Here is a 14,232-nt window from a genome sequence, read left to right as displayed (position 1 = left end):
TTCTGAGCCCTGTGGCCTGGGAGAGAGAGAAAAGACAGGGAAAAAAAGAAAAATAAGAAAGCAGAGAGGATGAGATGGCAAACCAGCAAAAAAACAAGGAAAAAAGAGAAAAAACATCAATGAAAGAAAAAGAGACCAGAAAGGGGGAGAGAATGGGTGAAGCTGGACAGAAAATTGGAAAGGGGGGGGAGAGGGAGGGGGTAAGCACTTGCAGGAGAGAGCTGCCCCAGTGGGGGTATCAGGGTGGGGGCTGTAGCAGGGCAGGCGAGCGGCACCACAGAGCTGCTGGCTCTTTAAGAAATCTCGTGTGCTAAATTTATCTCTCTGCTGTCTGTGAAGACTGTTTGTAGGAGATGAAGCCTTGAGGAGAGCCTTTGCCACTGCCTGCCGTGCTATAAATAGATCTGAAGAGACGGAGGGAATTTATATATATCCTCACTGGGTCTAGATACAACATTGCAACTGCCCTCTCTCTGAGCAGGGGGCCCAAGTGAGCTCTTAACCCTTTTGTCTGTAGTGCAGTTGGGGTGGAGGAGAAAGCTCAGAGAGGGAGAAGTATAACAGGACAGGAGCCACTTAAAAATTATCACCATGGCTTTGGGATTGCATGTATTGCTTTTACAGCATCCCAGTTTGGCATCTCTAGGAGGGCTGCTGGAAACATAACGTCTCTCCCACCCTAATCCTCCTGGATGAGGGTGGCTGGGCACAGGAGACCACAGTGGAGGAGCAGATCCATAGCACACCTGGAGGGAGCTGCACCTTGCCAGGAAAGCCCAAAGTGGCAGGTGTAGCGTCCATCCTAGCCAGGCACTGAGACCAAAAAGTCACGAATGGGTATGACTCATCCCCCTATGCTGCACATGGCATATACTGTATATATTATACTGCACCCGTGGGAAATAGCAGTTACAAATGTGTTCTCCTGTTTTCCCTAAAGTGTGAGATGCAAAAATGTATTAAATGAAAATTTTCCACCCCATTTGTGGGACCCTGTGGGCTAAAACCTTTCCACAGTGTCCATCCCAAAATTGCAGCCTGGCTGGCTAACTTGGCCACACAAAGGACATCCAGCCTCTTCTGGTTTGAGAGGGACCCTCTCGCCTCTCAACAGCATTTGCCTGTCACCTGCAGTGCTGGCTGGAAATGCAGAGCACGACACAGTGAGCTATGGCTACCACACTCCATGCGCCAAATCCTGCTCACACTAACAGCCGGCATAAATCCAGAGCCACTCCAATGATTTTTGCAAGATCACACCAATTTATATCAGCAGAGATTTACATCAGGGCAGAATTTAGCCCTGTTGATTCAAAAAGAGCAGCACCTCAGGACAGGTAGGACAGAAAGGAGAAAAACAAGATTAAGAGGGCATCTGTCCTCAAAAGTCAGGTAATTTCTCTTTCCTTCTCATTAAACGGTGGGTGCATCCACACCGTATAGTTCAGCATCCTCCAGAGATACGCCAGTTGGCTGCAGGTCCCAAACTCCTGGTGATCTGCCCATGTAACACTGCTTGGGCAGATGAGAATTGGGACCATGTAGGCTGAAAGGTTTGTTCTGTTTTCAGAGCAGAGGTATCACAGCTGCACGCAGCTGGGCTAGGCTGTAGCTACCTGCTCGTCCAGAGCATTTCAGCTGCAGTGCTGTACCCACAGTGAGGCGTGCCCAGCAAGCCCAGGGATGCCAGCACCACAGGACCACCTGGATGTGGGGCTTCTGCAGCATGACAAGATGTGAGGGGCAGCTAGCCTGGGGCACAAGGTTCAGCTCAGGTCCTGCCTCTGGGCTTCCTGAACCCTGATAAACCAGCCCTACTTGGAATAAAGCAAGTGGTATCCCAGAGAAGAAGGGGGTGTTTAATTCTTTAGACTACAGATCTCAGAATGCATCCTGGACACCAACTTCCTTTTGCCATACCCTGCTTGAGGTCCATGGGTGACCCACAGCATCACAACCCTGTCATTGCTTTATACAGCACCTGCCACTGTTGGTGAAATGTCCACCTGTGGCCTCTGTGACTGACTCAACATTCACTTGTTCCTAGAGAGGCCAACAAGAGATTTCTCTAGCTCCTTTGGTGGCTGTGTACTATGGGTAGGTGGGACTCATAAAGTGATGAGAGTCCCTTACCTCTCACAGCCAAAGGGGAATGGGAGCAAAACTCAGGCACCCCAGCCGCCTTGTGGGGTCACAGCACATGCCATCTCTGGTCTAGAAGGCCACAGGACCAACCTCTCTGCCTCATGCTTTGATGGGTATAAATGTATTACCTTGATTTGCTCAGAGCTGTTGTGTGAAGATGTGTTTGCTTGGCACATAGAAGACAGCATGGGGAGGACTGGATGGAGAGATAGATGGGGGGGATTGACACTAAGGAGCTCCTGGGCAACTCAACAGGGTTAACATGCAATAAAGGTGGAAGGAAAGTAAGAGGTAGAAAAATGAGGACACGATCAAAGAGTGATGACGGCATAAGCACTGATAGGGGAGGCAGAAGTGGAGATGAGAGACAGGAGAGCAGATAGTGCAGTACAGGAAGTGACCGGGCTAAGGGAACAGAGGAGAGGGATCAGGGCAAGCAAGGGATAAAGCAGCCTGGGGAAGAAGAGCTGGAGAAGAACAAGAGGTTAAAAGACAGAAAGCAGAGGAGTGGATACTCTGTGAGAAAAGAGATGAGGAGACAGAGAACAAACCGTTGCCCTGTAAACAGCTCTAGACAGAGCATGCCGCGCCTCCAGGAGATGCGACCAAAGTGAAAGGGAGCAGGGAGCGCGGGGGCCGGAGGGAACACCGGGGAAGGATGCCACCTTCCCCGTGGCATTAGCAAGAGGCGCTGGCGCCCGGCCAGGCTGCATCTTCTCCCTCCCCCGCTTCTCTACCCACTTCCCTCCCCTTTTAAATTCAAAAATTTGTGTGGTGTGAAATTTCATCTGCTTTGACGGCAATTCACAGAGACACTGCCCCTCAGAGGGGAGAGGCTCGCCTGCGCTTTGCACGATGCGCTCAGTGAAGCAGTCCCGCTCCCTCCAGCTGCTGAGGCCGGCCACCACTACCACTCTCCGTCTCCAGGTCCCCTTTCCTCCCTCAATCTCTGCCCACCCCATGTGCCTCCGGGTCAGCCCTCTCACATGTCACAACCATTACACCTCCTTCCCCACAAAACAGACGTTCATGCCCTTGCCCTAATCATTTCTCCGGAGGTCTGTAGGCAGTCGTGCTATCAAGCAGCCAAGTCCTCACTGCCCTGCTACTCTGCTGCACAGCTGGCAGGCGGACACAGTTCAACTGGGGGGAGACAGGGCTGTGGAGAAACCACCACACATCTCAAAAAAAAAAAAAGAAAAAAGGGATATGCATTCATGAGATGTCGAGCAGTTCTGGCAGGCTGTGGGCTGATGGAGATCCCCCTTCTCTGCCAGCACCCAGTGGATCCGAGCAGAAGGCAAAGTAGCATGGATACGTAGCTCTGGAGAGCATCCTTCAACCCCAGGAGAGGTAGAGACCATCTCTAGAAAAACAGCCACAAAGCTCTAAGTCACACAAGGTGAGTGCTAGGTCTCTATTTGTTACAATGAGGAAAGCTCTGCCCACTTGAAGCTTGTATTGACAAAGAAGATGCTGGCACAGAAAGGGTAATGCAACCACACCTTGCTGTGCCTCCACCAATGTCTGCTCTGCAAGCTGAACCCAGCAGCAGCAGAGGACTGTCCCACCACAGCTGCAGCTCAAAAGGGAATGCTCAAGTTTCTATAAACCATCCATCCTCCACAAATATTTCAGTTCTCTGACATGAACACCACTAGCCATTTCATTCCCTCTCTGATCCTCCTCATCGCTGTTTACTTATTAATGGCTTCTTCTGTCTTATTTAGAATTATATAAGTTCACAGACACGGAGCAGCACAGAGCTCCAACCTACTATTAAAACTTGCGATGGTTGAATATCTTCTTTCCATCTCCTCCTTATCCTGTTGCTGGCCACCTCCAAGGTAGCTGCCTTTTGAGCTCCTGCTCCAGTCGGATGTCCCTCTACCAAACTTCATCTCTGAAGGCCTTCAGCTACCCATTCATCCTCTAGATCATCTCTTGTGTCTTGGGAGAACCAAATTCACCAGCTACAAGTGTAAGGGGCAAAAAATAACTTCCCTGAAATACCATCTGATTTCAAAAGGAGCAGGTCTAGACTCTCTAAGGAGGACTGGGTGGGAGAGAGGGGAAGACTATTACGTTTGAGGGCTTCCTAAAGCAAGTGGGGTCCCTTTTCCCTTAAGCTCATCCTTACAAAATAAACTACTGCACTGTCTGCATCATAACTGTGTCTATACCAGCAAACTAAACATGCCTGGCACTGGTTTCTGGGGCCAATGTCGATTGGTATGGAACAGACTTTGTCTACACTTAAATTCTTACCCTCCAGAAAAAGGGTCTGGCTGCATGCAAAATGTTTATTGAGAATGGTCACCAGCCTCTGCTGTGCTCTAACTGGGAAATGCCCAAGAGGCTGTTCGTGGACACAGACCAAAACCACAAAACAAATTGACTATGCAGGCCACTGATGTCCAGTGCCCAGGAATGTTCCCTGATACCTTTGGCTTCGAAAGGATGCTGCCTAAAATTCAGTATGGATGAGAATAGGAGGAGTATAACGCAAATGCCCCCACCATTGCCTTCCTAATTCAGGGGGAGACAGAGCCAGCAGTTCAGGCACTTACCCTATTTTGCAGGTATGGAGTAAGTGTCATTATGCAGGCACTAACACAAACCCTCTCACAGCAAAAGATAAACATTTTTCTAAGTTCCTGGTTGCAACTTTTTTGATTTCAGATCTCCCGAGAAGCTGAAGATACTCCTTTCCCCCAGGATACAGACTCCCAAAGCTCACAGCAGTTTGCAGCTATAAGGAGAACGGATGGAAGCAGCTTGGGTTTCGCAGGACTTGTGCAGGCTCACCCCATGGGGCAAATTAGACTCGTAAGGGAATTCTGGTGACTAAGAGTAGAGAGAGAGGCAAAATTGCTGTTTTGCTGAACATGGGAAAAAAACAAAATTGAATTTTTACTCTGTACATTCTCAAAGTCAGTCATAAAAACATGCTGGCAAATGTCACCTTCTGCCTGGCAGTGAGCACAAACTTCGAAGGGCCTGGAGGGATTTATAAACCCATGGTGAATTTTGCCATTCTTTTAACACAGCCTGATCTTTGCAAACTCCTGGAGGTCATGTTAGAACCAAGAGCAAGGCAAGGATACAGAATATTTTCCCCTTGTGTCTGTTTGCCTAAAACTGACTCCATAAGCCTTGGCACAATCCTGCTAAGGTCACTCTGTTTTGAAAAGCATCTGTGCTTGCATAGGCATCCTTTGATAAATAACAGTGTGCACTGCACTCAGATGGGGGAGAAAAAAAACTCTTCTAAACTTGTACTCAGGGTACCAGTCATCTAAATCAACCGTTTTTCCACCCTGGGAGAGTACAAACCAGAGTTGCCTTGGCTGCAAGGTTTTGCTTTTCTGCCTTTTTATTCTATTCCAAAGGCACTCTGCATCTGGCAAGTTGTCAGCTGGACTGGGGGGACAAGAGAGACCCAAGTGGAACATGTTTAAAAAGAGATTCATTCGTTACAGTTGCTTCAGACAACAGTGACCTACACTTAACAGGGCAGGAGGCCTCTTCCTTCAACAGCATCAGGCTGGGATGAAGCTGAATTAATGAAACAGTAACCCATGACTTAAACCTGTGGGATATGGCAAAGAAGAGACAGGGTCTGGGGATGGGCTCAGATTGGTGGCTGGATAGGGTAAGCAGGAAGACTAAGAGGTGCTGCCAGGGTGAGACAGGGATTCAGGGCACGCAAGCTGTTTCAGTGATCTGTGAGGAGACAGTGGGAATCAGCTGTTTGTGGATACTCCTTGACCTCTATTTTTGCTAATAAACAAGTCAGACTTATAGGAGATGTAGCACAGGCAGCAACTCCAGCCAGGCCCTGATGATGCTTTCCTCTGTTCTTGCAACATTAAGGATGGAGAAGCAGCTCTGGCTTGCTGCTTTATCCTGTTTTGGTGAGCTCCAATTTCTTCTACAGCTTCTAAGATTATTCTGAAATTCCATATTATTAAACTTCCTTCCAGTGTTTCCAGCTAAGTCCCTCATCTCAACCCTAGGAGGCAAAAATGCAGAAGAGGATCTGTCCTTAACCTCAACTGGGGAGCTGAGCTCCTAATTAAATTCTCATTTCCCCTCACCCACCTAACAAACTCTTCTCCCATCCCCACATCTTTGTGCTAAGGAGCTGGCCCAAAGCAGAGCTCCTTGGTAGGAGCAGTACAAGGCTGCAGGACTAGCTCCAAGGGGTCAGCTGGATGGACATAAGCCCAACTCTTTGCACCCAAGCTGCCAAAGGGAGAGATCTCTGTTGCCGTTGCCTTTGTCTAACCTGCGGAGGGAGCAGGCAGAGCCTGAATCATCTCTCACATTTCCAAAAAAACCTCTCTCAGGGAGGGAAGGGGAAGCACAAATCACGGATTTCTTCCCTTCTGGCCTGTGAGATGGCAGAAGAAAATTGCACAGTGGTCGCAGTACAGAAAAAACTCCTCTGTCTTAACCCATCAGGCCATCTTCTCTGCGGGAAATCAGGTAACACGCATGGAGAGAACAAGGACATGGCTGCAAACAGCAGGCTTCAAGTGAGAGAGGAGCAGGAGAAACCTTTCTACCAGCTGGAGAACCCAATAACCCCAGGCTGGGACCTGGGGAATGTAATACAGACAGGGATGGCTCCTGATGAAGAGGCAGGTTGGAGATGGGAGCTATAAAGAAGTCCCCAAGATGAGCTCCAGCAGAGCCCCAGCCATGGGGAGCAGGCAGGGCAGCCCTGGAGGCATCGCACAGCAGGGTGGCATGGGGGGGGTCTGCCAGTGTGCCTGGTGTTGGATGAGTGACCACGCGGGATGCTTGACTTAGGTCTGTTAACCTGTGTCACTTCCCGATGTAAGGTGAGATAGAAGTGGTGCTCTAGCTGCTGCCTTGCCCAGGAACAAGGTCTGGTCCACAAGCAGGTCAGCAGTAGCTTGCTGCAATGTGAGGGCTGATGTCCCCCAGGAGCTGTTACCTTGCAGGGAGCAGCTGACCAGTGGGAACTTACCCCCATGAAAAGCAGAAATTACATGCTGCCAAAGCAGATATGCCCATCTCTCAGTTTAAAGCTGCAAATTTTGAGTTGTTCGAAGTATGACAATTCTTCCCCCCTTGCTTTAAGCACCGAACAGGTATTTACACTGATGAGGATAGCAGGAGTCTGCTTCCCCAGGAGAGCACTCACTGGGCTCAGAGCCCCACTATGCCTTGGCACCTGTGCTTGCATCCAAACTGCCTCATCTCTAAAACACACCTCATTGCAGTGACTATCATGGACAGGAATAAAAAAAATACAAAACACATGCACATGCTCCCCACCACCACTACCACCTTCGCAGGAGGAGATCCCTCATTCTCTCTGCACAGGATTTAGTCTCCATCATCAAATTCCTCTGCAGTTTTTCAGTTGCTCAGTTTACATTGCCTGGGCTCCTCGCCAGCCAGGCATTACATCTTGCTTGCTGTCCACCCGGCTTCACGCCTGCTTCCCAGCATCCCAGCCCGCCCACTCCCCCTGCGAGCTCAGGGATGCAGTCTGGGCTCCTCAAAGCACCTGTTTTGCTAGAATCCGGTTTTGTCCCTAATTAGAATGAAATCAAATAGCTTCAAGATTTCCCTGAAGGACGTTTTAAAGCTGGTTTCAAATATGATTTCAAATTACCATATGAGAATTTCAGCATTGTTACAGTTGTTTCTATTTTTAGGTCTCTGAAAACAGAAAACAAAATACTGATGGCATCAGCATTTGACAAGTTTCAACTTGTTTCACTACCAAATGGATGCTACACAGTCTAGAAAAGGAAATAATCTCAGACCATAACGTATAGCTTGTATGTGTGATAATGTAAAGCTTATTGAATATTGTGGCAGCAGTGGACTAGACAGTCTCTGGAGGTCCAGAGAAAGCCTTTGATGATTCTCTGTGTTGCTCTCAAACATCCATAGTGGTAGTAAAGCAGCTTGAAATAGTGAGGGAAATATTGACATAAGTGAAAAATTCTCTACATAAAATTAGGAGTGAAACATCAACATTCTCTGAAATGCTTTTTGTTAAATGAAAAATTTCTCTCTAATTTTTTGTTTAAAATTTGATGAAACCAATGCAATTTCTGACAAAAAGCCATTAGGAGGAAAAATTTATTGAATTCAGCCAGTGCTATCCAGCTCTTCCTCACTATTTTATCTGCCCCTCTCCACTATCCAAGAGCTGATTGTTATGTCTTTGTGGGTAGCTCCTTTAAGCCTCCCTTCATGTTGCAGACTTTCCACATAATTTTAGCACTTTCCTGATGCGTGCTACAAGTGACCAGCTCTCCTATGCTTCACAGCAACTTTTAATTCCTGCAAGCTGTTTGGGGGCCGGGTGAGTTCAGGCACCATCATGCCAGGTTACACCTCCTAAAAACCCTGTCAGCTCTGCCAGTTTGCATCCTCCCACTGCAGACCACACATCCTGCTTCATGTCTGCAGAGATAACAGTACCCTCTGGGCTGGATCTGGGCCCCAGGCCCCCATTTGGCCTTCTGGGATTTATGCCATCTGCTAACTCATTGAAGAAGGGGGTAGGGAACACCAGTCCTGACTCCAGCCCTGCAGCAGCCCAGCATTGCCGCCCCAGCGCAGCCCACTGCTGTTTATGCATTCCTTTTGTTGGAGACCTGTCAACCAGCTTTTAATCCAAGCCCACTGTGAATTAATTTTGAAGTAAGCTTTTGTATTGAATGCTTTCCTAAGATGTAGCTATATTACATCTGCTGCACTCCCTTCATCCACTAATTTGCTAATTCTACCAAAAACAAGCATATGCTTTTCTGACACAAAACTTTCACAATGGAGCAGAGGAATAAAGGGCTTCATTTACTCATGCAAACAAGTTATCTGAAGCCTGATCTTGTTCTCACTGAAGTCAGAAACAAAATACCCATTGAATTCCACGTAAGCTAACTTGGACCTTGGGGTCTGATCCAGCACTTGAGCCTGATCCTGCCAGTTGCTTGAACACTTGCTGAAGGCAGGGGCCTGCCAGGGTGTCATCCTTCCCAGTCTCTGACATCAGAGACTGCTGGAAAGCAAAATGACTGTTGTGCCACAAATAGCATGATTGAGTCACTTTGCTACAGGATCAGCTCAAAGGAGGGGGAAGTGACTGGTGAGAAGGTAGCAGGAGACGGAGCAGAGCTGTGGTATCTTGCTTGGGGAAAAATAAACAGGCAAAGAAAGGAAAAGAAACAGAAATTGCCTCCTTTGGCCTTCTTCCTTCAGGGCAACTCCATTTTATGAATCCTTCTGAAAAATGCAGGAAAAGACAAGAACAGGCTTCAAAACACAGGGAGGACCTCCACTTTTCTTCCTGTTTACAGGACAAGCACGGGTGCATTTTTACAAAGATAAGGGGAACACAGGTGAATATTCAATGACTGTTTTCTTACCTGCTTACACCTGCTGTGCACGTGGCTATGTATTTTTGAATAGGATCACAGTTATTTGCACCTGCAAAACTGCACCTAGCACTTCTCTTGTCAGCAAAATCACAGGTGCAGGAGTCAGTAGAGAAAGCAGCCCTAAAGAAAACATTGCCCATACCACTATGAATAAAGCTAGAGAGACTTCAAGCATTCAGGGCACCTGGCTTGTCCCCCAAATCCCCAGTGCTTTCAGGATAGTAAAAGCCAGCCATCCCGACCTGAGGTACAGTTCAGGAACAGAAGCCACAGTTGCTCAATGCTTCATTTTTGCAATTGCCATTTTCTCCAGGGGCAAGAGAGCAGCTTCCAGGAAAACCAGCCAAAAGTTAAAACAACACAGGCAGCTCTTACTATGGCCCTGGAAATAACAGGGGCAAACAGCTGTCATTTTCTTTCTTTTGGCCTGGATGCAATTTTCCTCATCTCACCCGTTTACACAGGTCATGTGAAGGAGCTGAGCGTCCTTCCCTGCACTGCTGGGCCCCGCGGGAGGGGAAGGGAAGGGACAGTGCAGGAGGTGCTTGCGTGGTGTCCCAGCCCAAGCCAGCTCAAGTGCAAGCCCTCCAAGGACTTCCACTGCCTGTGACCTGTGCTGCAAGGTTCACACTGCTCATTATTTGAGCTGACTAAATGGCAGCTTATAAAAATATACTAGCATTTCTGCTTCTTTTGCTACGCAGATGTGTGCAAAGATTTCCCACCAGCCTGGGGGAGGCAGCTCTATGCTCAGGTGGGCTGGCTCAGCAGCAAAGAGCAGCCTGAGTTTGACAGCAATCTTTGCCCCCTCCTTCCCAACAGGCTGAATTTATGCTCCTACCTATCCCAAGTCAAAGCATCTTCTTGCCTAGCCTTCACTCTTGTTGTAACACAATAAGGGAATTTGGGGTAGTCAGCTGTGGGAAAGTTGCAATCTTTCTGGTGGGTCAGTAAAGCTGGCTCAGGGCTCCCTGACAGTATCAGCCAAACAACAGTATCAGCCAAGGTAGAGATGTGGATGTATCTGTCCTGGGAAGGGAGAGGCAGAACTGGGACAGAGTCACACAGTTGGGCTTGTTGCCTCTTTTGCTGTCTCTGGGCCTGGAGCAAGAGGCATCCACTAATTGGAAGGAAAAAGTAGTACATACGTCACCCCATGTACCGCTGCCTGTCCCTCAGCACCAGCAGTGACTGCTGCTCTTTTGGCTTCCCAGGACTCTGCCATAGGGAAAGCACTGGGCACAGCCACCTTGCTGCCCTGGAAGGATGATGCCCTGGGCAGCCTCCTACTTTGCTATGCCTACATCCAGCCCTACCCACCCCAAAATACTCCTGCTACTTAAAGAGGAGGAAAAAAACTATACAAAGTCAGACTTTGCCACAAAACACAAAGCAGCAGAGGAGCTGATACTGTAAATGGGAAGGGTGGGTGTACCCTCTTTGAAGAAGAAAGTTCTTTCCTCCCCCTTTGCTGCACTGGGACGTAAGCCCAGAGCTGCTATCGCAATCATTTGTGAATGTGGAGGCAGGTCTAAAAAGCCAGCTGTGAATTTTGGTAGTCGAAAAGGAAAAAAAAAACTAGGAGAAAAGCTCAAAGCAGACAAATACAGGGTTGTGAAAATCGTTGCCTAGATTTCAGCTACAGTATCCAAAACCTGCACTCTTACCTGTAGCTGCAAACTCCCCTCTTAGCCCTCTGCCCCCTTCATTTAACTTTCTTACGTACCCTGGCATCTCCACATATCCAGATAATACAGTAAGGCCAACCTTTGCCACCTCCACCGCACACAAGTACAGCACTTTCAAAGGCTGTGGACTTGCCTATGTTAATTTATTCCAGACACCACAAAAAGTGTCCTCATTGAGGACCATTCCCCTACTAGTTATCAACTTTCAAGCCTCATTCTTCAGAATTGCTCTGGTAAAGAGACTTTTTTTTAACAATACAAAAACATGTCTCCTATCTCATACTCAAAAATGACTAAAGTGATTTGACTCAAATGCTATGGAAATTCAGCCTTAGATACAAGAGTAATGAAGTCTCACCTCCATAGGCCAAAATTGCAGAAAATTATAAGCAACTGAAAATTAGTGTTTCAAATGAAAGTTTTATGCAACATGAATGACAGTGGCCTGAAACACTCAGAAACACTCAGAGCAGACTACTCCCATCTCCAACATTTGTCTATAGCAGGACAGGAAACTTTGGAGGCCTGAAGGAAACAACCATTTCCAGCTTGGAGAAAGAAGAGAAACTTAAAGCTGTGCAACACTTGAGTGTCTTTTGGGTCCTTGCCTTAACAGAATATCTTTGGAAATGGGGGAAGTTTAGATGAGATGTCATTCTCAACTGCAACCTACAAAGATTCCGCTCAGACTTACCTCAGGCCATACAGGACAGTCCCATCAGGATGGAGCCGAATCATGCGATTCTTCACTGTCACCCCATGCAGAAAGGACTTCTTGTCATTCAGGAAATATGTGTCAGGCAGCCACAACTGGTCAGCCACCCGGTTGTCCAGGGTCAGGTTGAGAGGAAGGTCATTATATGCCAGGCGTTTGTCCCGCCAGCTCTGCTGGAAGTACATGGTGATGGTGTAGTCCTGGGAGAGAAACATGCAAACGTCAGCCTGGCTCCAGAGTAGGGATGTAACTCAGTCCATTCACTACTGCCACTGCTGAGACCTTTGGTGGGTCTCCAAATTCCTTGGCACCCAAATGTTTGTGCCTGCACCTCCACCAGTTTTGGGGGAATGTGCTTTGTTCTAGGAAAATGGAAACAAGCCTGAGCTTTGTAGGGGACAAAACAACATCACATGTCTCCAATCAAACAAAAGTGCATCCCACTCATGTTGTCGCAGTCTGCTTAGAGTCTGGATGCAAAACTAGTAGTAGTTAGGACTACGATAGCACTAAAGGATGTCAACCAACAGTGGGCTACACCATGCCAAAGACTTCAAGGATTGATCTCCCAATAAAGTCATGTAAAGGTGTCCGGGCACAATGCAGTCATGCTCAGCCACTGCTTGTTACCACGCAGCTGGTAAAAGCCAATTTTATTTTGAGCAGAAACTCAGGAGATTCCCAAGGGCACATGGAGAATCTCACCTCGAGGCCAAGGTTTCAAAGTCAACCCAGGCCAGCCGTGACAAGATATTAGCACTTGCCTTGTTATATGAGCTAAGTTGGGAGTTCATTGCGATTCTCAGGAAGGGACATATGTGGAGGAAATCTGTCACCAGTGGAGCATGATCCACTGATAAAGGGGCAGTTCCCTAACCATCCCCAGCTAGCACAATGCCATGCATATCTCCTGCTCTTCTCCTGTTCAATAGTAAAAGGTTGACACTTAAAACTGCTGCTAAGACAAGAATTTTACAGAGGGGCAGGGAGAGCTGTCTGGTGGCCTACAACTGTAGGAAAACATTCTCACAACAGGTCTTAAAACAGGCTAGGAGCCAAGATTTTTGGGGGTAAAACAGCTAGCATTAAAATAACAGGATGTTGATTAGGAAGCAGGCACAAGTCTTGCTGACAGTGGCCTTACAGAAGTCAGTGATTTTTCACAAGTCCTTAAATAAAAAGCATTTTTGTAAATGCATGCAAATGATCTAGAACAGGTGGGGCCAGAAACACATTGTCTCTTCCCAAGGAGATACCTACAGTGCCACAGGAATCCTCTTGACCACACAGACTTGCATGACAGGCATTTCTGCTCTGCAAATTCCAGCTCTGTGCAAGGGGCTGGTGAGGACCTTGCTCATGCACTAACATCTGGGCTGAGCACAGGGGCATCCTGCCTGCCTGTCTTCTCCTACTGACTTCACTCAAAGCCAGGTGTCATTAGCACCTCTAAAAACAAGCTCAAATAATCCCACATTATTGGTATGCCAGCCTTTGGGTATCTAACTATGATTCAGAAATCTAGACCCACATGCATATCCAAAAGGTCACAGAGTAAATCTGTGGTGTAGACTGGATACAAAAGCTATATCTGTCACTCTCTGTGTTATACTGAAAAGAAGAAAAACACAGTGACAGCTTTCTGGCCAAGAAACTGTTTTGCTTTGCTTTTTAAGGGACTGCTAAACTCCTGCCTCAGAAGCCTCACAGACCATCTCTCAGGTGCACAAACACTTTCATTTTGGTCAAGACCTTGCAAAGGAAAATGTTCTCCCTGGTACCCCTCCCAGAGTGGTTGGACCTGCATTGCAGTGAGAGCACAGAGGAGCAGAGCACCTGAGTTCCTGGAGCCTCTTACCCTCCTTGGTAACAGACTCTTCCCCTGCTTGTGGGAAACTCAGCTACAGAGGCATAATTTCCATTCTCTCCCTTTGAGAACTCCGCCCACACATCTTGGCAAGCTGCTTCACTGACCTGCATTTTCCTAATCCTTGACAGAGTCCTGCAACACCTCACCCCTAACCAGGCCACCCTGCTGTCATTGCAGGCTCCTGCCAGCCTTCAAGCAGCAGGAGACTAGAGGTAGCACTGATCTCCAGAAGTCAAAAAGGGCAAGCTGCTTACAAAGTGAACAGTCATTAGCACCTAAGAGATACACCTTCTAAACACATCTTCCATGATCGATGGGAACAAACTCAGAAGGGTGCAGAAATAAAAGCCCAAACCCTAACCATCAGGCTGATGATGTTCT

At 47.7% G+C, this 14,232-nt stretch overlaps 1 protein-coding gene across 2 annotated transcripts in view; it reads right to left on the bottom strand.

The window, feature by feature from the left end:
• LOC140658462 (gamma-aminobutyric acid receptor subunit beta-4) overlaps window positions 1–14,232 on the bottom strand; it is a 75,959-nt gene that overhangs the window by 11,412 nt on the left and 50,315 nt on the right. For both annotated transcript variants that reach the window (XM_072876922.1, XM_072876923.1), the window contains exon 4: window positions 11,961–12,181. In XM_072876922.1, the coding sequence (XP_072733023.1) occupies window positions 11,961–12,181 (221 nt within the window). The remainder of the gene's footprint in view (window positions 1–11,960; window positions 12,182–14,232) is intronic.

The sequence above is a fragment of the Ciconia boyciana genome, chromosome 12, assembly GCF_034638445.1.
Source record: "Ciconia boyciana chromosome 12, ASM3463844v1, whole genome shotgun sequence".
Classification (NCBI taxonomy): domain Eukaryota; kingdom Metazoa; phylum Chordata; class Aves; order Ciconiiformes; family Ciconiidae; genus Ciconia; species Ciconia boyciana.
This window is presented reverse-complemented; position numbering and strand designations above follow the sequence as displayed.